Source organism: Schistocerca gregaria, chromosome 2 (genome assembly GCF_023897955.1).
Source record: "Schistocerca gregaria isolate iqSchGreg1 chromosome 2, iqSchGreg1.2, whole genome shotgun sequence".
NCBI classification, from domain to species: Eukaryota; Metazoa; Arthropoda; class Insecta; order Orthoptera; family Acrididae; genus Schistocerca; species Schistocerca gregaria.
The window spans coordinates 403083315-403108889 of NC_064921.1; the positions used below are offsets into that span (position 1 = coordinate 403083315).

Consider the following 25575-nt stretch of genomic DNA (forward strand, 5'->3'; position numbering starts at 1 on the left):
TGAAATGAAGCTGGAATCCATATAAAACAAATACAGAGCAAGTAGTAAAAAAGACAGCGAATTTACCATTTTGTAACAACCCATAAGAACACACCAACAGCGATGTTTCAAATGAGTTGGTTGCTATTGACGTCTGGAAGTTACGCCCACTGTACTGAATTTTTTTTTTTTTTTGCGCCTACATTGTTTGTATTATTCTATGAAAAATTGCCACATCATATGGAAATCATTATTAAAAATACGTATAAGCAAATACACAGCTTTTCTCTTTCGATTCTCCCTAATTTTTGATAAACTGTCACCCATAGCGCCAATGCTGTAAACATTGGTGTCCAAAACGCGGAAGATAGACCACTTTGCCTGAAGTCGACTGTTAAAAAAAATTAGCGTTGAGTCTCCTGTATCAAGAACAGTGCAGGTAGGACAAAACCAAATCGCTCACACACTGAAATACCTGGTGACATTTATACCGTGTTGATTGCCGGTTGTCTTCCTGTAGCATCGTCAACCTTAATTTATAACAAAATCAGGCCCACTACAAACTACATTTCTAGCCTCATCTCGATCTTTTCTGCTGCTACTCACACAGTCAAGTTTCTCAAAATATTATTCTTTTGTAAGTAAAACCTTCTACATCGCTTGTTATGTGTCTTTATCTGTAATTTTGTTTCGACTACTGGCATCATCAGATCAAAACTTTCAACTTGTAAAAGGAAAGCTCAATTAAAATCACTCCACTCCTTAAGTACTGCAGTGTGTACAGCAACAGTAATCGATCTTTAGAATAAGGAAAACAGTCTTGTGCAAACAAGACTGTCTTTTTCTGTTCTAAAGATCTATTACGGTTGCTTTACCAGTGCCACTGCAGTAGTTATGGAGTGGAACGATTTTAATTGCAACTTGCCGAGTCGGCTAGTGAAAAGAATGGCTTTGGATTTTTACACTTGTGCAATCATTGTTTTTTCTCTGTTCCAGAAAAAAGCTCACTGTCAGCGTTAATAAAAACTATATCATGACGATTGCCAGTTGTCTCCATGTCCTTTTGAATTCCCTTAGCATCGTCAACATTTATTTATAAGAAAAATTAGGCCCTCAAATTCTCATCAGATTGAAAATGTGAAGTTTCAATGAAGTGATTGAAATACAGTGCAATGAAACAGTATGCACACTTTACAAGGATAATACTTGGACATGGTAAATTATCTTTGGGGGTATCCAGCATGCAGCAGTCCAGTATGGAAAGCAGCAGTGATACATTGTGTTCACAGTATCCAAGCGGCCTAATATCCAACCCAAGAACAAAAGGATGGCTTCCCCATCATCATACCGAAATCATCAGTCACATTACGTGGCTTACTGTCTGTCAGCAAGTAAATAACTGCAAACTGAAGGCACAGGACTACCAGCTACATTTACACCTACGTTAACATTTGTATTCTTTGTAGCACTGTACAATATACCATTGCTCTCCACTTTTTAATGACTAATCCATTCCAGGGGTGGATGGAATGTCACCATTAAAGATAAAAACGCTCTATGCATTGTGTCATAAACATTGTTTGACGTGTTTGTATTCACATATTTCCGCTGGCAACTAAATATCTGAAGTTGTCAGTTGTTTGGATGAACCTTTTTCTATTGTTTTACTTCTCAGCAATTTGCCATACAAGCTTTATGAAAAACACCCATTATAGATTTTCCTTTGGCTATTAATAAACTTTATCATTGCTAGTTGCTTAATTCTAATACAGTACTACACTACTGGACAAAAAAGTGAAGCATCCAGAAAAAATAGTCAGATGTCTTTATTTATAATTTCGTTTCGACTACTGTCATCATCAGATCAAAACTTTTAACTCATAAAAGAAAACCTCAGTTAAAATCACTCCACTCCATAACTACTGCAGTGGCACTGGCACACCAACCAAAACCAATCGTCAGAACTGTAGTTCTCTGTGACAGGCGGAACGGTCAACAGAGTGTGTTTAGTGTTGTTACCAGACCAGACAGAGTATATAAAGGGTGTGAACAGTATCACACATTGAGTGGAGGGCATGGAAATGATGTGCATTCACCTGTGACAGTTTTGTCACCACTGACAGAGTTTTGGAATGGACTTCATTGATGGTCTCCATTTGGCTAGCTTGTCGAATCGTGCAATATCCAGATTTTTGGGGCATTCAGGTGTGACAAAGACCCAATGGTGGGCAACAGAGGAATGTGAGAGCCATATATTCGTTGTCGAGTTTTCGGTCAACGAAGTCTGACCACTACATGGGAGTATCCGTGTATTGTACAACGAGGACATCATTATACATTCACATTTGCGTCTGCTATTCAAGAACAAGTAACGGACTCCGTGTAACATTGTGTGTCATACTGCACCGTTGGTCAGAAACTAGCAGCTGTCAGGCAAAATAATTATTGTCCCATGTGTAAGCTGCCATTAATACCAAAACACAATTCGTTGCATTTGGAGTGGTAGTTGGGGAGTGAATGGGAAGGATGGATGACTGATGAATTGTGTCACATTATGTTCAGTGCTGAACCACTGCTGTGTACTTTCTACATGACAACTGTCGATGAGTGTAGTGGCGACCTGTGGAGAGGTCGCATCCTTCCAATGTTTTGGAGAGGCTCAGCAATGTTATTTCTAGTGTCATGATGAGGGAAGGCATTGTATATGACTTCAGTTCACAGCTGCTAGTGATTGAAGAAAGTCTGGTGGCGCAACAGTACACCACATACATCCTGCAGCCTCATATGTTACTTGTTGTATGACAGTATTTTAGTGAGCCAACCATTCATGGGGCGTATTAATGTGAGTCTGAGCGGTATATTGCAGCGGCGTTGACAGCAGGTGAGTGCAAGATGTTATCACTGTGATAATTCAACAAGGCTCTCACAGTGCTGTGAGGCAGGTTAGCTTGCTGAAACAGTGACCACACTGGTACTGCACAGGCTAGTGCAGCAAGGGGCAAGGCAGATTTCCACAATGACAGTAGATGTGGTGTTTGAGGATATTGACTGGTAATAGCACATACACACAACAAGCACGCCACTGCTTAATATAAGTACTGGTCCTTCAGTTCTACCAGGACAGAGGGGCTGTGCCAGACGAGGATGTCACATGGATCTGCCAGAAGGAGTCAATGGTTCAAGGCCATGGCCAGGCAACAGCTTCTAGGCACTAAGTCCCCAACGGACCTAGTACCACAGTATGGCTGACCATCCCAGGTCAATTCCAGAAGTACAGCTGACTCCTGCCCAGGGACAACCAGTCACTTCCCAAGCACACTAGCTATCTGTCGCCATTGTGGTGGGCATCCACCGCCTTGTTGGAGCTGGGTGTCACCCAGAGTCATAACAGATACAGCAGGGTCGAGTATATACGTCGCTGGTGCAGAAACTGTACAGCTGTCTTACATAATGAGGCTGCCAGTGCTCAGTGGAGTATTCATGTCAGCCCGTGCCAGCCCAGCAGAATTCAGCGATCAGCTGGCCACTTACCCAGTGTATCAAGCTGTGCAGATGCTTCAGTAAACTTTTTGTCACATTCGCAGCTGCCTTTCATCAGAGCCTCCTGGGCTCCCAGTTTGCCTCCAAACCCACTCATACCATCCTGGCTCATAGCCACCGCTCCCTGTATGGGAGGAGCCTATAGTTTAGTGTAGGTATGGGGTGAGTTCCAGATAATGCCATTTGGATTGAAAAATAAGCCTTAAAGGTTTCAGTGGTTATTAGACAGTGTGTTGATTGGTTTGAAACCATTCCAGTGTCTAGTTTACTTAGAGAAGCATCATTTTTCATTAGAAGAGATGGGGTATTCAGGCCATGTAATTAGTAAAGATAGAACAAGGACTTGGAAGAGCAGTTGAACGGAATGGACAGTATCTTGAAAGGAGGGTATAAGATGAACATCAACAAAAGCACAATGAGGATAATGGAATGTAGTCGAATTAAGTCAGATGATGCTGAGGGAGTTAGATTAGGAAATGAGACACTTAAAGTAGTAAAGCAGTTTTGCTATTACATTTATTATATAAAATAGTTTTACTTAAATAAATATTATAGTTTTGCTCTTTGGGGAGCAAAATAACTGATGATGGTGGAAGTAGAGAGGATATAAAATGTAGACTGGCAATGGCAAGGGAAGCGTTTCTGAAGAAGAGAAATTTGTTAACATCGAGTATTGATTTAAGTGTCAGGAAGTCGTTTCTCAAAGTATTTTTTGGAGTGTAGCCATGTATGGAAGTGAAACATGGATGATAAATAGCTTAGACAAGAAGAGAATAGAAGCTTTAGAAATGTGGTGCTACAGAAGAATGCTGAAGATTAGATGGGTTGATCACGTAACTAATGAGGAGGTATTGAATAGAATTGGGGAGAAGAGAAGTTTGTGGCACAACTTGACTAGAAGAAGGGGTCGGTTGGTAGGACATGTTCTGAGACATTGAGGGATCACCAATTTAGTATTGGAGGGCACCGTGGAGGGTAAAAATCGTAGAGGGAGACCAAGAGACGAATACACTAAACAGATTCAGAAGGATGTAGGATATGAAGAAGCTTACACAGGATAGAGTAGCATGGAGAGCTGCATCAGACCAGTCTCAGGACTGAAGACCACAACAACAACAACAACAAGTCCATTAAGGAACTGCAGTCTTTTTTGGGGACCTTAAATAACTACAGAAGTTCATGGAAGGGTTTGCTGACTGACATAGCGCAGTCACTCAAGCAGTTGCAAGAAAAGGTGTAAAAATTCATATGGACAGAAGAGTGTCAAGTAGCTTTGAAGAATAAAAGAGATTTTTAACATCCAGCCTGGTTATATGAAGGCTATTCAGAAAGTAAGGCCTGATGGGCCCTGAAATGGAAACTACAATGAAAATTTGATGAATCTTTGCACACATGGGATTGGCATGGTACAATTATCAATTGTTTCACGTCTGTCTTTTCAGTTCTGAGCGCTCTGTGAGCACACAAATACGCCTAAGAATGGTACAAAATAGGGTCTCCCACCAAGGTACATGCTGAGAGATTTCGCCTGATTTCGTGCAGCACCACATGATGTAACTGTCCTGCATTTCCTTCTCCATGACGGTTTTCAGTTGCACACTGCAGGGGCAATGAGAAGGTTCCTGGATCGTTTGTGATGGGAAGTGTGCGGGTGTAACCACACAACTCAGGCTTGGCTCTCTCTGATTTTCATCTCTGCTCGTATGAACCACAGGCTATGAAGCCAACACCTTGGCGCAGACAACGAGCTGCAGGCCAGTGTAGAGAAGTGGCAAAAAGTATAGGTGGCTGCCTTCTGTGATGAGGGTACTGGAAAGTTGGTACCATGCTATGACAAATGTCATGGAAGAAGCGACTATGTAGAGAAGTAGCTAGAAGGTGTAGCTAACTGCTGCAAACAAAACATTTTTGATTTTCGTTGTGGTCTCTATTTCATGACCGATCAGATATTACTTTCCAAATAACCCTCGTATACTTCCAGACTTTCAGAATGATTTTATTCTTTCGTGTGATGCAGCTGATCATGCTGTGGGATGTGTTTTAAGTCAGGGGATTAACGCTGAAGAACATCGAGACAGCTGAATACAGCAGAGAAGAACTATTTAGCAACAGAGAAATGGATTCTGAGAATCATTTATGGTGTCACGTACTTTAGATGTTATCTTTATAGGAAAATATTTCGAGTTGTGTTTTGATTCGTATTGACAGTAATAGATCACTTTTCTTGGTGCACGGATATGGCTGTTATGCCAAACCAGAAGGCAATGACTGTCGTACAGGAAATGATTAACAGCTGGATGTTGAAGTTTGGCATGCTAGGTACGTTAATTACAAACCAGAGTATGAATTGCATGTCAGACTTGTTGAAGGAGCTGTGTCCGTTATTGCATGTGAAGAAGTTAAGAACTAGTCCTCTTCATCCATAGGTAGAATGGTACAGTACACAGAACAGCTGGGAAAATGTTAAGTTACTATTTTAATGCACGTCGAAGTGTGTGATTCAGAAGTAAACATGAATATTGGGTTGTTCCCATATGAGGTGGTTTATAGTCTGAAGGTGTCATCACTCTTCGATTTGATAAAGGTAAAGGAAGGTGAAGATGGCAAGCTGATACGCAAGATTGCAAGAAGAGTTTGGAATGTATGGAAATGATACAGAAGGTGAATACAAAGGCAGTAGAGAAGCAGGTTAAATCAGTGAGCTGTGTGGCAAGTTTACTGCAATATAAAGCAGGCCAATGCGTGATTTTATCTAGTCCTCACACATCGAAAGGGGAGACGAAGACGTTCATCACATGGTGTCAAGGGCACTGTCAGGTGCTGGAGACTATTTCTCCAGTCAACGTGAAGCGTCAGCTGCCAACAAGAACATACTGGTATTCTTAGACCTTTTTGAGGAAGTTTGAAGTTGATTACAGGCATTTGAAGGGTGGATTCAGGGAAGAACAAGAGGACAAGAAATTAGAGGAATAGACAAGAAGATGTGGTTAGACCTGTGTAAAAAGTACCATATTCGGTAAGATCACGAGGATGAGGGAAGTTTGTCAAGGATTTCTTTTGTTTATATGTTTGTGTATGTACAGGATTACAGTGAATAAGTGATGTCAGTTTAAAGATTTTTTCTGTTATTTTTGTTGTTGGTGAATGGGCTTGCTGCTGACAGCACCTTTCTGAGGCGAGAGGCCTCTGCCCTCAGGTTGGGATACACAGAGGGCAAGAATGGAAGGAATGCAAGTCGAAGCAGTATTGCATTTCGTCGCCTGATTCGGGGCAGAGGCATTGCAAAACCGGTACCTGGAAGGAAGAGCACTGCTCTTGATGCAAGAGGATGTGATAGTTACCGGCCATCAACGGCCGCTGAAGGTGGTTTTTAACGCATGGGGAATGTGGAATGAGGTGAGGAGGTTGGGAGAAGCATTATACGGACTTCAACCAAGTGCTAAGGACAAAGGGGTACTCAAGTAAGTGCTTGACAACACACTGTTGTTCCTGAAATTAACAGATAGAATAATGTATTACGCTCGGGCATCGGACGACGTGATGAATCGGAACTTGGGAGCGTTGCAAGCACGAGTAGAAGCATTGGTCAAGGGAGTTGTAGTGACGAGGCTGTTACAAGCATTAGCAGATATCGATGTGGCACACGAGGGGTCGTGTCACTCTTGCAAAAAGCCATACATTACGTGTTGTTAATTTTTTGTTACCTGACCAGTGCTTGTCAGGGTTACAGAAAGCATGACGCGAGCTACTGTCTGGAACCCAGTAGATAAAACTTACCCTTCTACTACAATATAGCAACAGTAGAAGTGAAAACTGACCAAGTGCAATTGTATATTCTAATTCGATTCCCGACCAGGAAGGCATGCAAAGTTTAAGTGTTGCACCATGAACACACCCAATGAATTGTGGAGTTCTTGGAAAATTTGTTTAGAAGAGGATCCATGGTATATTATTAGTTTCAGAAAACGATAGCAGGCATTCAATAATGATGGAGAAGGAATTACAACTTTATCGAAAGGGAAGGTCATGGTGTGTCCAACCAGGGTAACACAAACTAACCAGAGAACATGTGCAGCATAGTTGTTCTTAGCCAGACGGAAGGGACTATGCTGTCAGAGGAATATCGTGAAAACCAGACTCCGTTTCCAGCAAGTAGGCTGTCACTGGATTTACGCCACTTACGATGACATGGTAACGGTGGCAAGTTGTTGCAAGCAAGGAAAGCCCATGGAGGCCAGACGGATTGAACTTAAGGGAAGTGGGTTATTAATCAGTGGGACTACATGAGACATAATGGGGCCAACCTTTCATCTACCAGCCACAATTGTGGGAATCACGCAAGTGAGCATCTCACAACCACAGTTGTATTGACCCAATGTACCTTTGGGTTTACTGCCAGCACCGAATATAACATTCCTAAATCGAACTCTTACAACCTAATTCATTCCCTGGATCGATTCATTGTCGAGCAGGAGGAAAGCATTTCAGCTGAGCGGTTAATGCAGCAAGCAGAAAAATTCAGAAAAGAGCAATAATGTGTAATGGTGGGTTTGAGTACCACAATAACAAGTGGCACAGTGGTTCTCACATGAAGGTTTAATTTGCAGAAGGGCAAAACAAGTTTGATAAACAGATTCACAAGCAAGTAGCAATAGACGATGTTACAAAAAGGTATGGCAAAACTTTCAGGTAACATTCCTCACACACAAATAAAGAAAAGATGTTATGTGGACATGTGTCCGGAAACGCTTAATTTCCATGTCAGAGCTCATTTTAGGTTCGTCAGTATGTACTGTACTTCCACGATTCACCGCCAGTTGGCCCAATTGAAGGAAGGTAATGTTGACTTCGGTGCCTGTGTTGACATGCGACTCATTGCTCTACAGTACTAGCATCAAGAACATCAGTACGTAGCATCAACAGGTTAGTGTTCATCACGAACGTGGTTTTACAGTCAGTGCAATGTTTACAAATGCGGAGTTGGCAGATGCCCATTTGATGTATGGATTAGCACGGGGCAATAGCCGTGGCGCGGTACGTTTGTATCGAGACAGATTTCCAGAACGAAGGTGTCCCGACAGGAAGACGTTCGAAGTAATTGATCGGCGTCTTAGGGAGCACGGAACATTCCAGCCTATGACTCGCGACTGGGGAAGACCTAGAACGACGAGGACACCTGCAGTGGACGAGGCAACTCTTCGTGTAGTTGACGATAACCCTAATGTCAGCGTCAGAGAAGTTGCTGCTGTACAAAGTAACGTTGACCACGTCACAGTATGGAGAGTGCTACGGGAGAACCAGTTGTTTCCGTACCATGTACAGCGTGTGCAGGCATATCAGCAGCTGATTGGCCTCCACGGGTACACTTCTGCGAATGGTTCATCCAACAATTTGTCAATCCTCATTTCAGTGCAAATGTTCTCTTTACGGATGAAGCTTCATTCCAACGTGATCAAATTGTAAATCTTCACAATCAACATGTGTGGCCTGACGAGAATTCTCACGCAATTGTGCAATCACGTCATCAACACAGATTTTCTGTGAACGTTTGGACGCATTGTTGGTGATGTCTTGATTGGGCCCCATGTTCTTCCACCTACGCTCAATGGAGCACGTTATCATGATTTCATACGGGATACTCTACCTGTGCTGCTTTACAAGTACGACACAACATGTGGTTCATGCACGATGGAGCTCCTGCACATTTCAGTCGAAGTGTTCGTACGCTTCTCAACAGCAGATTCGATGACCGATGGATTGGTAGAGGCGGACCAATTCCATGGCCTCCACGCTCTCCTGACCTCAACCTTCTTGACTTTTCATTTATGGGTGCATTTGAAAGCTCTTGTCTACGCAACCCCGGTACCAAATGTAGAGACTCTTCGTGCTCGTACTGTGGACGGCTGTGATACAATACGCCATTCTCCAGCGCTGCATCAGCGCATCAGGGATTCCATGCGACGGAGGGTGGATGCTTGTATCCTCGCTAACGGAGGACATTTTGAACATTAGCTGTAACAAAGTGTTTGAAGTCACGCTGGTACGTTCTGTTGCTGTGTGTTTCCATTCCATGATTAATGTGATTTGAAGAGAAGTAATAAAATGAGCTCTAACATGGAAAGTTTCTGGACACATGTCCACATAACATATTTTCTTTCTTTGTGTGTGAGGAATGTCTCCTGAAAGTTTGGCCGTACCTTTTTGTAACATCGTGTATATATACCCTGTTGTGAGCCTGTGTGGTGTAGCTGGTTAGCATGGAATGTTGTCACTATAATAATTCAAGACGGCCAATGCAATGTTGTGAGGCAGTCTAGATTGCTGAAACAGTGGAATCAGCGTTACTGCACAGGCTAGCGCAGCAAGGGGCAAAGCATATATTTCCACATTGGCAGCGTCAGTGGTGTTCTAGGACAAGTGACTAGTAGCGGCGCATATGCACAACAATCACACCGCTGTCGACTATAAGCACTGGGCATTTTTGTAACGAAATTATTTTTAGTATCATAGCTCTATAAGGGCAGTGGGCCAGTGCCAGATGAAGATGTCGCATGGAGCTGCCAGTAGAAGTCAGTGGTTCAAAGCCATGGCAGGATAACAGATTCTATGCACTACGAGGTGCATTCAAGTTCTAAGGCCTCCAATTTTTTTTCTAATTAACTACTCACCCGAAATCGATAAAGCTGGCGTTGCTTCTCGACGTAATCGCCCTGCGGACGTACACATTTTTCACAACGCTGACGCCATGATTCCATGGCAGCGGCGAAGGTTTCTTTAGGAGTCTGTTTTGACCACTGGAAAATCGCTGAGGCAATAGCAGCACGGCTGGTGAATGTGCGGCCACGGACAGTGTCTTTCATTGTTGGAAAAAGCCAAAAGTCACTAGTAGCCAGGTCAGGTGACTAGGGAGCGTGAGGAATCACTTCAAAGTTGTTATCACGAAGAAACTGTTGCGTAATGTTAGCTCGATGTGCGAGTGCGTTGTCTTGGTGAAACAGCACACGCGCAGCCCTTCCCGGACGTTTTTGTTGCAGTGCAGGAAGGAATTTGTTCTTCAAAACATTTTCGTAGGATGCACCTGTTACCGTAGTGACCTTTGGAACTCAATGGGTAAGGATTACGCCCTCGCTGTCCCAGAACATGGACATCATCATTTTGTCAGCACTGGCGGTTACCCGAAATTTTTTTGGTGGCGGTGAATCTGTATGCTTCCATTGAGCTGACTGGCGCTTTGTTTCTGGATTGACAAATGGCATCCACGTCTCATACATTGTCACAACCGACGAAAAGAAAGTCCCATTCGTGCTGTCGTTGCGTGTCAACACTGATTGGCAACATGCCACACGGGCAGCCGTGTGGTCGTCCGTCAGCATTCGTGGCACCCACCTGGATGATACTTTTCGCATTTTCAGGTCGTCATACAGGATTGTGTGCACAGAACCCACAGAAATGCCAACTCTTGAGGCGATCTGTTCAACAGTCATTCGGCGATCTCCCAAAACAACTCTCTCCACTTTATCGATCATGTCTTCAGACCGGCTTGTAGGAGCCCGAGGTTGTTTCGGTTTGTTGTCACACGACGTTCAGCCTTCATTAAACTGTCGCACCCACGAACGCACTTTCGACACATCCATAACTCCATCAGCACATGTCTCCTTCAACTGTCGATGAATTTCAATTGGTTTCACACCACGCAAATTCAGAAAACGAATGATTGCACGCTGTTCAAGTAAGGAAAACGTCGCCATTTTAAGTATTTAAAACAGTTCTCATTCTCGCCGCTGGCGGCAAAACTCCATCTGCCATACGGTGCTGCCATCTCTGGGACGTATTGACAATGAACGCGGCCTCATTTTAAAACAATGCGCATGTTTTTATCTCTTTCTAGTCCGGAGAAAAAAAATCGGAGGCCTTAGAACTTGGATGCACCTCGTAAGTCCCTCCCCTGCTCTCCAGACCTTATGCCAGAGTTCAGCTGGCCATCCCTGGTCAACTCCAGCAGTACAGCCAACTCCTACCCAGGAGGCAAGGAGTCACTCCCTGTGCACACACCAGCCACCTACTGCCATCACAGGATGGGTGTCCCACCACCATCATGCAGCCATGTGTTGCCCAGGGCCACAGCAGATACAGCAGTGTCAAGAATACATGTTTCTGGTGCAGAAAACATGTAACGGACTTCCACAATGAGGCTGCTGGCGCTTGGTAGAGTATCCGTGTCAGCACTGTGGGATGTGCAAGCAGTCAGCCAGCCACTAACCTAGTGTGTCGAGCAGCGCAAAAGCTTCAATAAACAATCTACCTCCTGGACTTCAACCTCATCTCCACCACCCGTTCGTACCGTCCTGGCTTGTAGTGTCCCATTCCTGTACCTGGGTGCTTAAGTATTGTGGCGCCACATAAAAAGACGATGCTCGTCCACACGTAGCACATGTCTTTATGACTTGTCCACCTGATGCTGAGGAACTCCTGTGGCCAAGAAGAGCCCTCCCCCTCTCCCCTGATCTGTCCCCAGTAGACCATGTGTGGCACTAGCTCAGACGTCAACTCATTTCCAGTGACAGTACCCAGGAATTCTAAGGCCTGTAACAATCGTTGGGGGCCATCTGGCCTCATAAAAGAATACAATTGTTTTATGACATCCTTTCAAACTGAATCAGTACATGTTTCCTGCCCAGACGGAGCGCAACTTAAGACTGATAAGTGGACTCATATTACGAAGTTTTTGTAAATTTGACTCCATATTGTAATCGCTGAGATAACTCCACTTACCCTCTAAATATATTAAGTTTCATTTCGTTTCCTCCTCATATTCTGGGTGCTACACTTTTTTGTCAAGCAGTGTATATTTTTATTTTTTGTATCATTGACTGTATTTCATAACCTTACTTTCACCATTCTGTACTGGGCTAAGAAAATTGACACTGTGTTTACATTCCACGTACTGTCAACACACCCCCATTTAATCGCGATGTAGTATGCTGTTCCATTCATTTCCATTGGTGATAAGTGAGAATCAGGATTAAATGTTCATATCCTGTCAAACTATGCTGTAATTACTCTTTTTCCGTGATTCCAATGTACAAAGTAATGGATATGCCTTGATTCCTGTTCGAAAATAAATAAAACAATTACTGTATCTTTCTTCCAGCATTTGCCATTTCAAATTCATCGCTACTTCTTTCTAAACGTCAGACGAAAGACACAGTCAACCGCTCTCTTGCTACTACCTGTACCATAGAAAGAGCCACACTTCATGATGTTCCTTCAAACTCAGAGTAAATGCAAAATCCCTTCAGGAAATGGTAAATTGCGTTGAATATAAACAGTGAATGAATAGGATCAAAACTTTAGAAAATCGTTGTAGTTTTTCATATGGACAGAAAGGAAACATTTGGAGTTCGTTTGTTTCCTTGAGTTGATAGTACAGTACCTCGAAAAATAACAAGAGAATTTCACAATGGACACCGAAGGAACTGAACGGAATCAAGGTGACATCACAGCCTGTACATACAGGTATCCACATTAGACATCAGTGCATTAGCACAGTGCCAAACAGTGAAACTGAGATTATGAATACCATCTATGACACAAAGTGTCAGGATGAAAAGAAATTTGTGGCATAAATTGACTAACAGAACAGATCAGTTGATAGAAAACATTATGTATCATCACAGAATCATCAATTTAATGTTATAGGGAAGAGTGTGTATGGGGACGGGGGGTAACAACTGTAGAAGGAGACTAAAAGATGAATACAGTACGGAGGTTCAAACGAATACAGGACACAGTATTATTCGAAGATTAACAGGCTTGCACAGGATAGAATAGCATGGAGTGCTGCATCAAACCTGTCTTCGGACTGAAAACCATAACAACAAGAACAACTACAGTATTATTATTATTAGTAACTCAAGAAAACAAATAAACACAGTTTTATTTATAATATTTGTCTATATAACACTTTGTTTAACAACTCTCTAAAATATGTTTTTTTCTAAAATTTATCAAGGCTATTTTGTCTATGGGAGATGAAAAGCTAGTATAAATCATCATGAAATGTTAAACTTATGATTCTTCTTTTAATATTGCCGGGACTAGAAAGAGGATATTTCAATACGTTGACAAAATATAACGCTTTATAAATCGAAAAGTCGCGGCTGTTGCAATATCTTCAGATGACTAATTAGTACACCAGCCTTACATAACCACTTGTTGTTGACAGCTAGAGAAAGAAACCTCAACCACTTTTTGAAAATGATTTGGCCCAATGTTGTTATCACATTAAACTATGAAGAGACCACCCCACAAATCTAGAAATCTGGATTATTTTGCCGAAATTCCTTTGATCTCTTTTTCGATTTTTTTCTAATTGTTGTCACAAATGTGACTTGTTGCGTTCACACTATTATTTGTTTTAACAGTTAATATTTTCTCTATTAGTAGTTTCTTCATTAGTTTTAACATTCTTATCTGTAAAATCTCTTCTACTTGTTTACAGTAAGTTCGTATTTGTGCCTGATTTTTGTCTCATTATTAGGCTCATTACCACCCTCTCCTTCCCCAGATCAAAGACAGGAGATATAGAGCTGGAATATCATCAGGCTTCTATGTGCGTTTCAGAGGAAGATTCAACAGTTCACTTTTCAAATCCCTCTCATAATCCATATCACCAAAATATATGGAATGCACACATAACCAACAGCAACTAAAAATGATTCGGCATGTTTAGAGACATTTATCTGTTTATGTTTCATTTCGCTGTTCTTAGGACGTACATGCAGCTTAATTCCTAACTGTTTTTTGTTGTCTGCAGCAGTTCGTACAATTTGCAGCTGCACTGTAAACCATTACTTTTCACTGAAAACAGTTCAAAACATATACAACCCCTGAACTTAGTGATAACTGTTATGTAACCTTGTACTTAATCGTCAATCACTAATAAGAACTCATACTCACATTAACAACCTGGTATTCACTCAAAAACATAGCAAACAACACAATAGCTTGTGGCAGTGGTGGACTACTGAGCGGTGGCAGTTTTGACTGTGGCAACATCACCGCTTGTTACTGCATACACACTATGATTCCTAACATGCCTTCTAGTGGGAGAGACTAGTGTCAAGCTCGGCTTACTGTGAAGTGACTTCAGAATGACGTGACGCTCTATGCGCCCACCAAACTCAACAGCAGTCGACAAATGAAAACAACATTGGAAATTCCATATTGTATTTCGTCGTATTTCGTTATTTTCGTATTATAAGTTGTGTGTTCCGACAGTATACCATTTCATGAAAATGGCGCATTGAAAATTTATCACAAACACGTCAGTTTTGTTATAATTAAATGCCACTTAATGCACATTGGTGGTAAAAGCTTTCAGGAGATCCTAAGATGAACAACATTGTTGCTAAAGGCTGCATGAGGTCACCATGGCGTAATGGTTAAAGACGCGGGGTTACAGAGTCGAAGGATGTAGGTTCACGTCTTGCTGTATTTTAATTTCGTTTTACGCGTCTTTGCATTTCTGGGACTTTCTTATCAATGTAATAGAAGTACATTCCACAGTATTCGACGTTATGTATGTGTGAGGCGCTTTCGGCCTCAGGAATAAGTTTCTTCGACTTTGTGACTTCAGTTTGATTAAAAAAAGAAAGATTAAATAGCTACAAGTGAAACGAGCAGCAATGATTTTTATACTCTTGGTTCTCGCAAACATTTTGCCGTACATTTCCGAAAAGTCGCGATTTCCGAGGGTTTGGTTACGCGGGAATCCAAGAGCACAGCTTAAATTGCTGTGAGTGAAATGAGTAGCAGTGACATATATATTCTTACTTGCCGCAAATATTTGGCTACGTCGCGATTTCTGAGGGTGTGGTTATGTAAGAACAAAACTTAAAAATTGCTGTAATTGAAATTAGCAAATCTAGTGTCATTCATGACTTACATTGTTGACTGCTATTGAGCGTCGTGATCGCGTCAATCGACACGTCATTTTGACGACACTTTACAGTAAACTCATGTTATAGCAAACATGGGGGCACCTATGAGTAGGACGTCCGAGGCAGAGCCCGCATATTCGGTCAGCGCCCAAGTTGAACACAAGGGGTCGTCTTAGGGTATATAGGACGTCAATTGTTCGAGGTCGCGACCTGTCACAAGCTCACGACGCGCCACCGAAACTAGCTCTGGGCTTCACTGAATTCACAAATGGCGCCTTTGCTGCCTCTGATCTAGGGCAAACCACACTCCGTGCTGCCAGCTGTTAACACTACGCCGCCTCCACTGTTCGCTCACTGGTACAACCGGCAACTTCACTACCCTTCCTGTAAATACATAGACGAGTGCTCTAGGATGAGGGAGTTAATGGACGCAGAACCATTCCCACCACCCAGTCCCCTCCTAGCTCTGATTTACCAACTCAGTTGCCCACCTCCAACACGCTGCTAGTTTTGACACTGCCCCTCTCCCCCAAACCGTCGCCATCGGAGTTGGCCATTCCAGAAGTGTCTCAATCCCTAAGCGGTCGCTCAGCTATGTCTACCAACACCTGCAACGCCATAAACTCAGCCAATATTGGTCCTACATGACGATTAGAGGGTAGAAGGATTTAGCACCTCCGCCTACAATGGCTATCGATAGCCGCGCTGACTCAGAGATGCTGTAGTCACCAGCAGGGGAATTACCATGGCTGGCCGCAAGAGGCGAGATGGTGTGTCACTTGGGCGATGCCTCTAATCCAGCTGCCAGACAGCCTGAACTGGTTCTGTGCTATATGGATTGTCAAGTCAGTCGTCATATCAAGTAAACCATATCGTATCGTGTAATATAAAGTAAATCATCGTATCACTATGCCTACAACGATAGCTGTCTTCCTAAAATAAAACAGAAATCACAGAATCTACCTGCCACTTTATTCATAGCTTTCCATGTATCACATGTTGTCTGGCATCTGATTTGGCCACTGTTTACAAAATTCTCGTTGATTATCAACGACAATACAATGTTGTTGTTGTTGTTGTTGTTGTGGTCTTCAGTCCAGAGAGTGGTTTGAAGCAGCACTCCATGCTACTCTATCCTGTGCCAGTACCTACTGCAACCTACATCCTTTTAAATCTGCTTAGTGTATTCATCTATTGGTTCCCTCTACGATTTTCACCCTCCACGCTGCCTTCCAATACTAAACTGGTGATCCCTTGATGCCTCAGAACATGTCCCACCAACCGATCCCTTCTTCTAGTCAAGTTGTGCAACAAATTCCTCTTCTCCCAAATTCTATGCAGTATCACCTCATTAGTTAGATGATTGTCGTATCGGCCGCCGCGAGTACCGCCGGCGCAGCACACGATGTCAACAACTGGCGCAAGTGAACGTGTCGTCGCCGGGCTAGCGGCAACGTACACATCACTATAGATACGGATTACCCTGGCGGCGCTGCCCTTGCCACCAGAGTGAGCAACCGTATAAGGGCGCCATCTACCGACACTCTGATTGGCCGGACCTGCGGATTTAAGCGAGCTCCCTGAGCCTGTTTAACCAGTTCAGTCTTCGCCGATGACTGTGTTACTACCCGGCTGGTGGATTCACGACGACCGAACCGTACTGTGGCCTCCCTGGCTGGAAACGTGCGACGCGTCGGTATCGACTGGTTGGCAGGGGTTTGGACTTGTATTCTCTACTAGTGATTCTGATTTCTCCGTGGCGCTAAGGCCAGCGAAGTGTTGTGTAGTCGAACTTACGTTTTGTTTTGAGTGACAGAAGGTCGAATAAATTTGGTTATTACGGAATATTTGTTGTGTTATAGTGCGGACATAACAGTGATCTACCCATCTAATCTTCAGCATTCTTCTGTAGCACACATTTCGAAAGTTTCTATTCTCTACTTGTCAAAACTATTTATCGCCCATGTTTCACTTCCATACATGGCTACACTCCATACGAATACTTTCAGATGAGACTTCCTGACGCTTAAATCCATACTGGATGTTAACAAATTTCCCTTCCTCAGAAACGCTTTCGTTGCCATTGCCAGTCTAAATACTACAATAGTTACGTAATTTTATGTGATGAGCAGGACGGTGTTATCGACGATCATGCAGACCTGTAATTGGCTTTAAAAACACTTTATAGGAACTCGAAAAGTCTATGGAAATGTAAATGTTTAAATCAAACATGATGCATACTACTTACAGGCATTCAAAACTAAACAAAAACTTTCTCCAAAGTTATTTAATATTCACGTTTTAAATAGTCTCAAAAAATAATTCTGAGATGATATTGGGTATGTAATGAAACACGAAAAAATATATCAACAACATACTGCTTCCTACGGATCAAGTTATTCTTTGCAAAAATAAGGATGACTTACAAATTGTGCTGCACCACCAAACCATGGCACCCACATTCTAAATAACGAAATTCAACAGCTTAGAGTGAGAACAAAGGAAATTCGGGAGAATTGATGACGACGATGTAGCTATACAAGTGAAGCTGTACCATACTTTGGGCAAGAGAATGTAGGGACACCAACTATTTGATATATGAACGTGTGAAGGCAGAACTGGCAGCCACCTAATTACTAAAGCACAAGGGCATAAGAAAATATTAGGTTGGTGCACAATTTCGTAGCGTTTTTGTTTTGCATGTTGGTATTCAGATTACTATGGGTTTATTTATCGGTTGTCATTTTTTATTTGTGGTTCACTGCTGGTATTTGAGTTTACCTCTTGTTATTCTGTCATTTGGAGAGAGAGAGTGTGCAGCTGTGGACGGTAGAAAATGGAATGCCAAGAGAAGAACTCGGAACATTTTCGACATATTCTTGTGTTTGAATTCGATAGAGGGGTGACATCAGTGGAGGCAGCCAGAAACATGCCACTAAACAGAGCATGTCAAGAAAATACACACACCTAGGTTCCCAGAGTTCCGGAACCTGTACAGAAAATTGGAACAGACATCAACATAAACATCATTTCCGCCCTTTTTATTGCTCATGAAAACCACACATTGCATGTTGTACCACCATACAGCGAGACCTTCAGAAGTGGTGGTCTAGACTGCTGTACACACCGGTTCCTCTAACACCCAGTAGAACTTCCTCTTGCACTGATGCATGCCTGTATACTATCCACAAGTTCATTAAGGCAGTGTAGGTTTAGATTGTCCCACTCATCAACGGCGATTCGGCGTAGATCACTCAGAGTGGTTGGTGGGTCACGTCGTCCATAAACAGCCCTTTTCAATCTATCCCAGGCATGTTTGTAGGGCTCATGTATGGAGAACATGCTGGGCACTCTAGTCGAGCGATGTCGTTATCCTGAAGGAAGTCATTCACAAGATGTGCACGATGGGGGCGCGAATTGTCGTCCAGGAAGCCGAATGCCTCGTCAGTATGCTGCCGATATGGTTGCGCTTTTGATCGGAGGATGGCACTCACGTATCGTACAGCCGTTACGGTGCCTTCCATGACCATCAGCGGCGTACGTCCACCCACATAATGCCACTCCAAAACGGCAGGGAACCTTCACCTTGCTGCAAAACGCTAGACAGTGTTCTAAGGCGTTCAGCCAGACTGGGTTGCCTCCAAACACGTGTCTGGTTGAAGGCAGATGCGACGCTCATCGGTGAAGAGAACGTGATGCCAATCCTGAGCGGTCCATTCGGCATGTTGTTGGGGCCCATCTGTAACGCGCTGTATGGTGTCGTGGTTGCAAAGATGAACCTCGCCCATGGACGTCGGGAGTGAAGTTGCGCATCATGCAGCCTATTGCACACAGTTGGAGTCGTAACATGACGTCCTGTGGCTGCATGAAAAGCATTATTCAACATGGTGGCGTTGCTCTCAGAGTTCCTCCGAGCCATAATCCGTAGGTAGCGTTCATTCACTGCAGTAGTAGCCCTTGGGCGGCCTGAGCGAGGCATGTCATCGACAGTTCCTGTCTCTCTGTATCTCCTCCATGTCGGAACAACATTGCTTTGGTTCACTCCGAGACGCCTGGACACTTCCCTAGCTGAGAGCCCTTCCTGGCAAAAAGTAACAATTCGGACGTGATCTAACCGCAGTGTTGACCCTACAGGCATGGTTGAACCACAGACAACACGAGCGGTGTATTTCTTTCTTGAAGGAAGGACTGGAACTGATCAGCTGTCGGACCCCCTCCGTCTAATAGGCGCTGCTCATGCATGGTTGTTTACATCTTTGGGTGGGTTTACTGACACCTCTGAACAGTCAAAGGAACTGTGTTTGTGAAACAATATCCACAGTCTATGTCGATCTTCAGGAATTCTGGGAACCAGGCTGATGCAAAACTTTTTTTAATGTATGTAGTTTTCTCGCTTTGAGGAGGATCGTTCTGACATTACTGGCTCTCCACGTTGAGAAAAATCTTCGCAATTTGATGAACATAGTTTAAATACATTAATCCACAAAGATGCAAGTCAGTGTACTCGAGAACTGGCAAATTTGATGACTGCGATAATTTAGTGCAACATTTGAATGAAGCAGGGAAGGTACAAAAATCGGGTGTATGGGTACTGCCTAATCTAAGCAAAAATCGTAAAAATCGACGAGTAACCGTATGTGTATCTATGCTTGCTCGTCATCGCTTGACTCGTGCACAACACCGACCTTTCCTATGCTGCACTGGTACAGGCGTCGAGAAAGGGTTATCTATAATAACGTAAGGAAAAGAAAGGAATGGCGGAGTCCAAACAACGCAGCAACTCTCCGAACAGAGACATGCGCGCATCCACAGAAGTAACGTTACGCATTTGGTGGAACAGTGACGATGTGTCGTCCTACGAATTGCTTCCCTGAGGTGGAACCATCACTGCTGACAGACACAATACAAGTGCAACGACCAGGAAGACTGCATGAAGTGATGCTACTCCACGCTAACTCCCGCCCGCGTTGTGCTATACTGACAAAAAACACTATACATGAGATGAATTGGAAAGCCATTCCACACTCACCTTATTTACCTGATCTTGGACCTCAGATTTTTACCTTTTCCACTGTGTATCGAACCACCTTCAAGGAACTGCCTTTCCACATGAAATGCGCTCCGAACTTGGCTAAGCGACCTCTTCGCTTCAAAACTATGTAATTTCTAAAGTCGCGGAACCGAGAAGTTACCCCAGCATTGACAGACTGTAGTAAACAGTGGACGAGAATATTTTATTGACGACTAAAGCCTATGTTACGTGTACGTGATATGTTTATTAAACTAAGGGACACAACGAAATTATGCACCTGCCCAATTATTTGGCTTTATCAAAGATGCTTGAGAACAGGATACATCCAAAAAATCAAATTGATTTTTTAGCAATTTATACCATTACAACTATTCTTCAGAATGGCACATTACTTAAAATCACAATCCTAAATAGGTAATATGACAGGACTACAAAAAGTAAGTTACAGCTTACTATGGCAAACTTAGTAGCTTGTATTGAATGATGCACTATGCTTCAAAGTGACACAGATAAACGTCGCTGTTGTTCAGTATAGCTACCAAGCCTCTGCAAACAATCATTCAGTTCCTCGGTGATAGAAATATGATCACGGAGCTGTGTGAACGTCTTCGCTATTAGAGAACCTCTTTCCCTGTCAGATGTTCATTCAGCTGATACCTTCGTCGAATTTTTAGCACCCTTTCGCTGTGGCTGGGTGTGACACTTAATTTGGTCCATATACCACCAGAATATCATAGTTTGATAAAGTAAATTTTTTGATCAGTGGCAAAATTTCACGAAACTCATGCAACAAACGAAAGATAAGTCCGCCTTTAGGAAGTTTTTGGCACATGAAAAGTGGACAGCTTATTTCAAATCACAGAATAATGAATCTTTTGTTCTGTGTTATTGAACTTATCAGAATACTACAAAGCAGTTCCTTGTCATAATGCCAACTTTGAAAGGATGTTCTCTTACATAAACGCCCAGTGGACAAAGGAACACAATAAACTGAAAACCTACACAATCAGGAAGATGATGTTGATGTGTAATTTAAAATTATTCAGTCAAGGGTTCCACGAAATTATTTCCACGAAAAATAACACTATCGATAAACTTGGTGCAAATGAGAAACGTTAATGTTTAACTAAAAATTGTTGTTATTTCTTTATAAGTCTAATTGCAATGACCAAAGTTATTGAAAATATTTTTGTTTACTGTCGCAGAAGAATAGGCAATAGTATATTTTGTTTAATGAAGAACTTTCAGTTTATTTTGACGTAAGTTTATCTTAACAAGATGACAGTAATTTGAAGACTGAGCACTTAATTGCCATCGTAATTGCCGAAGTATAAGGCTGTTTAGTGATGTTTTCTTCTTTTAAATGAAACCCATTTAAGTTTGATTTCACAAAAAATTGGCTAAAATTGGCTGTTAATAAACGATTGAAAATATCCAACTGATTCTAGTTTTATGTAAAAGAGGTAGTCCCTCTTTTAGGACAAAATGTTCGTCTAAATGCAACGCCGAGTCCGGCTCTTCTACTTGTGGACCTTACAACCTTAGCCATGGGGCCATCACTTCAGGCCAGTCTACGCAGTGGGGTGAAAGCCACAGGCTAGAATAAAGAAAAGGCGAAGTCGGTTGCAACAGCCGTAAATGTCATGGCTCGCGGTTTGCTTTCTTCTGAGTCCGAAGGGAGGAAAATTTGGTCTGGAGGGAAAAGTTATTTGTCAACGAAAATTCAGGGAATGTGACGCACGAATCGTCAGAACAATCAACGTGTTCAACAGGTTTCACCTGTTCACATATCTAAAGAAATTTATGACTGTATAACAGTTCAAGTTCGAATGAAGCAGCTACCGGTACGGCATGTGTAACTGTGCATTTTGCAGATATTCGAGAATCGTACCTCAAGGATGGAATCTAGCTGCCTAAAAATTATGGAAGGTTGAGTATTAATTGTAAGTTGGAAAGGGATAGCGCGAAACATAAGTGCAAGCCTTACTTAAAAAATCACATCCTTCCACTACGAAGCCGAGAAAGTTACACTTTCTCGTGCTATAGTGCCAACTGTATTAATATTTAAACCCATTTACAATCGCGATATACAGGGTGGAGAACGGCAGGGAAGGGGACTACGAACCGAGCAAAATTTTCCAGATAGCCGTAGATCAGAAATACACTGGTGTGGAGCGACGGCCGAAAAACGACAGCCAATCAACGACGAACATGCGGAAGTTTGTCTGGTAACCAGGCACTTTCGGTTGTGTCCTACAGTGAGATGTTATCCGACTTAGATGCTACTGAGTTATTCTGTAGTATTGTACTTGTTAGAATAAAAGTTCATCCACTCCGTACATCAGCAAACATTAAAATATATTGCCTTTGGATTTCATTTTTAATAACACTGCACCTTACAGTGTCACATATCGACTACTTTACTGCAGTTTCGTCTGTGCATTACAGCTTATGATCGTAACAAGTAAATGTCGTTACGATACTTTAGAACAGTTGGTTTAATAGTAAAGCCTTAGTCGGTACACACCACAGACAAATCGCGTCTGACTAACTAGCCACAGATAGGAATTTAAAAGTTTTTCTAGCACTGACTGTTGATCTGAAACCATTCCCTTCAGCTGATGTAATTAGTAAATATGGTCTTTAGCATAACAGGTATTAGCTGGAGCTATTCAGTTTCAAACTCTAAACGCGTACTCTCAATTCTTTGAAGAATCAAACTCCCTTACATAAAGCGCCATATCTTCCGAACGATGTGTCGTACAATGGTATACTTTTGCAAGTACATTCAGTGGTTTATGCGAATACAGTCTGAAAAAGGTGTTGCGAATTGAGTTAATAGTACAGAGAAAACAAATTTAAACGTCATGTCGGATGCTAAAGTTTCTCTGTGTGAACAGAAGGAGAAAAGCGATAATCTTTCTCCGTTTCATCAATTTGTGTAGGGTGTCTGCGAGAAAAAGTCCCCTCTTCATCATCATCTTGGCCAGTTTACAGCCTCTGGCCGGGTATGTATGGAACACAGGCCTCTCCATCGTCTTCTGTCTTGCCACCGTCTCTCCGTCTTCACCTCGGTCCAGGCTTCTCCTTTCTTCTGGACATATTCCTCTGCTCCTTTCAGCCATCTGTCTCTCGGTCTTCCTCTTGGTCTCTTTCCTTCCAGTTTTCTCTGGGTATCCTCTTCTCCATTCTCTTAAGGTGTCCATACCATCTCGGCCTTCATTTCTCTATCTCCTCCTGTAATGGTTCCACATTCATTAACTCTCTGAGCCTCTCATTTCTTAAACTGTCTATCACTCCAATACTGTTTCTCAAGAATTTCATCTCACTATTTTGTACTGTGCTTTTGTCTCTTCCTTTCATAACCCAGGTTTCTGATGTATATGTCAGGATCGGGACATAGTATGACCGGTATATAACCTTTTGCAGATTTGAGGTACATCCTTGCTCCATATCAGACTTCTGACACTCTTCCGAAATGCTTCTGCTTTTCTTCTCCGCTCGTTTATTTCTCTGCCGTTTTTTCCATCTTCCTGTGTCAGGCTTGCTAAGTACTTGAAACTCTCCACTCTCCTCAATCGTTCCCCACCAACTGTTATTCCAGTTGTTCATCTCTCCTTCTTTCTTATTGTGATAATCATCTCACTCTTACTTATACTAAATTTCATCCCATATTATTCCACTGTTCGTTCCCATACGTCCAACTGCTCTTGTACTTCCTGTACAAACGCCATAGCTTTCATCTTTCTTTCACCAATTACTTGTACTACTGTACTCATTATATCATCCATCACTATAATGAAGAGAAATGGTGAAAGTGTGCTTCCCTGCCTCAAGCCATTCCTCTGTTCAATCCAAGCTGATCTCTCTCCTCCCACTTTCACACAGCTCACATTTCCATGGTACATTTCCCTTGTCCTCCAAATAATCTGTTTTGCTGCTCCTCTGTTCCCCAGTGCTTTCCACACTTTGCTTCTACGTACACTATCATACGCTAGAAAAAGTCTTCTCAAGGTTTGAAATTATGTATGCATAATGTGCTCTCATTCCCAAATACTGGATAAATATAGTATACATAATTTATGCATGATGAGTTAAGTAGCCTCAAGACATAATAATTTCTAACTTTAATACTTGAAATTTTATGTGTATTGATAAAACAACGTTTTATCTTAATGTTAGGTAACTAAAGTGTTATTTACACAGGGCGCTGCACGCAGACAATGTAGTGCTTTTCAATGTTGGTTTTACAGGTGCTTGACAATGACAATAGTCGAAATAAGCTAATCGCACGGTTAAATACGGACCACGCTTACTTTTGTTTATTGCTTGATTTACTTTATGGAGCCTTTAACTTAAGACTACAACTCTTAATGGCTACATTATGACTGAATTTTAAGTTTTTTTTTAATTCAATCAATAATAATATGAAAGACTCAAAATCAAATTATTGTTGCCCCTGGAAGCTGGAAAACTGGGATAAGGTGATATTTTAGCCATTTCGAAATACAGGGTAACCCAGGAGGGATGGTCAGTATTCATGGATATGGCAGGAACGATCATCCGAAACAAAAGTGTCTAACAAACAAGGGCTCTAAGATGCATGCCTTAAGAGCTATGGGAATACGTTGAGTAGAGGAGATGTATGTTTCACAGTAGCGAAGATGAGGAACTGCTCATAGCTCTTAATGTATGCCCTTTAGAGCCCACGTTTACTGGCCTTTTTTTCTTGCCTCCAAAAATATAGAAAGCAAACAGCTTGCATTAGAAGAGATTCGTTTCTCAGTATCAAATATTGAGGAGTGCTCGTACTATTATAGTGTGCATTTTAGAGTCACTTGACCAAATATTTTTTCTTTGAATGATTTTTCTTGTCATATCTTTAAATGTCGTCAATTCCTCATGGAACCCCCTGTACCACAAATCGACTAAAATGGTCAGCCTACACCACTTTGCCAGTATCTAACGGCTTCCAGGGGCAACAAAAATTTGCTTTTGAATGTTTTATATGATCACCTAGTGAACTTAAGAAATTTCAGTTACAATTATAATGGGCAAGGGGCATAAGCTCAACACAATAAG

The 25575-nt window shown here is 42.3% G+C and overlaps 1 protein-coding gene across 4 annotated transcripts in view; it reads right to left on the reverse strand.

Annotated features, from left to right (window-relative positions):
- LOC126322655 (inositol polyphosphate multikinase-like) overlaps positions 1-25575 on the reverse strand; it is a 347524-nt gene that overhangs the window by 46145 nt on the left and 275804 nt on the right. The window contains exon 1 of one of the 4 annotated variants that reach the window (XM_049994508.1): positions 67-354. The exons of the other annotated variants lie outside the window; for them this stretch is intronic. Within the exon in view, the coding sequence (XP_049850465.1) occupies positions 67-84 (18 nt within the window). The 5' untranslated portion in view covers positions 85-354. Of the gene's footprint in view, positions 1-66; positions 355-25575 lie in introns of those variants that run through there. 4 annotated transcript variants of the gene reach the window in all.